The sequence below is a fragment of the Culex quinquefasciatus genome, chromosome 2, assembly GCF_015732765.1.
Source record: "Culex quinquefasciatus strain JHB chromosome 2, VPISU_Cqui_1.0_pri_paternal, whole genome shotgun sequence".
In the NCBI taxonomy this organism is placed as follows: Eukaryota; Metazoa; Arthropoda; class Insecta; order Diptera; family Culicidae; genus Culex; species Culex quinquefasciatus.
Genome location: NC_051862.1, coordinates 103,544,894 through 103,546,509, shown reverse-complemented (window position 1 = coordinate 103,546,509; position 1,616 = coordinate 103,544,894). Strand labels below are relative to the sequence as shown.

General features: G+C 52.1%; 1 protein-coding gene across 1 annotated transcript; it reads left to right on the top strand.

The window, feature by feature from the left end:
- Positions 1 to 375: 375 nt before the first annotated feature.
- LOC119766146 lies at positions 376 to 1,239 on the top strand. Its single transcript, XM_038250545.1, has 2 exons — positions 376 to 1,051; positions 1,131 to 1,239. Exons 1-2 carry the CDS (start codon positions 525 to 527, stop codon positions 1,237 to 1,239), a joined length of 636 nt encoding a protein of 211 aa, XP_038106473.1. The 5' UTR covers positions 376 to 524.
- Positions 1,240 to 1,616: the final 377 nt, after the last annotated feature.

The following is a 1,616-nucleotide window of genomic DNA, read 5'->3' as shown; positions in this document are numbered from 1 at the left end:
GAAATTGTCAGCAATACTCCGGCACTGCTCTGCTTCGTCACCGGATACGACACTTCATGAAGAGATGACCATCTAGCCGCCGAACTGAACCAGCAAATCTCCAGCAATGTCATAGGATCAGCGAAAGCTTCAAGGACCATCGAGTGCAAAAAACCGGTTGCCGGTGCTGATCAAGAACGTCCGCAGTGGCTTGTCCAACTCGAAAAGAAGCAGCGCATGCTGCAGCCGCACTCCAGCCTCCGGTTGTTCTTTACGTTGAAAATCAACCGTGCAACCTGCTGCGATAGATCGACCAGGCCATCGAAACGGAGAAACCAAATAAGGCGAAACCGACCACGCTGGTCGTCGGTCCAACCATCGGTCCAGCAGCCAAGAAATCGTTTCGCAGAACACCACGGCTCGTGTCTTGCAAAATACTTCCATTTCGCCCAATGCGGCACCTGTCGCCTTCCGGCACATGGCACCGTCTACGATAATCGAGGATATAATAAGGACAGGAGCGGTGCATCGTGCAGGAGTGCCGGATGCCGATCTGTCCGACATCTACAATCTCGTCGGTTCTGAAAAGTTCGTCGTCGCGTAATGAAAAAGGAGGAGCAGCAGCAAGAGACAATCCAAACCGCGGTGAAGATGGTCGTAAATCGTTCGCTGGCCAACACCATGGAGGACGTGTGCAAGAACATTATTGTCGTCGGAGAATCCGAACGGTAGTTCAAATCTGGAACGACCCCAGAATAAACCTCACGGATAACAACGCAAACCCGTCAGCATCCTCAAGACGGAAAAACCAGAACCATCCGGTACCAAAACTGGTCCCGACAAATCACTACAAAGAAATCATGTGTCAAAAAATGTTCTGGAGACCCGACCAGCCACACCCTCCACCATCACTTGAACGCCAGCAGGCCTACAATGATGACTCCAACCACAGAAGAACCGGAACCCCGGCTTCCAGAAAGAACCAGCCTCACCGCTCAACACACCTGCCGCCGTTCCAGACACTCCTCGATGCACAACTCGGCGGCTCGGAGAAGAACCATAATGGCATTGAGTAGGTTCTTGGCAAGAAAAAAAAATGCTGTAAAATTCCTCCTCTAAATTGTTTTTTTTTTCCTTTTCATTCTTTCCAGAACCGAACCGGACTCCAACTCAGCCGGTCTCAAACGTTGCCGCAATGGCCCGTCCTCACCGGGATCGAGAACGACAATGGTGGCTCATGGCCAGGCCACCTCGAATTAGGCGCAGGAATCGGTGTCACTGAAGGAAAGGAAGCATCAGTTCGATGGGGACGAACACGACTTAACGCTCGAGCGGTCACTGGCAGGATCTACTCCAATAAAGTGAACGAAGACCCTTTTTATGCAGCGATCTCGAGCTGGTCTGCACCCAACCCCAAACGCCGTCCGCAACCGGCACGTGGCCATGGCACTGCAAGCGCACTCGGATCGATGCCGCCCGAAACATGCCACACCGGACGACCACGTTCCTGCACCGCCGTTCAAGTTTCCTCGGAACGATCGCTTCACGAATCCTTTCAGGTCCAGATCACCCACAATCTGTCCCGCTGTATATACAGCAATTCCATTTGAAAAGAGCCTAAACCGAAAAAAAAGTTC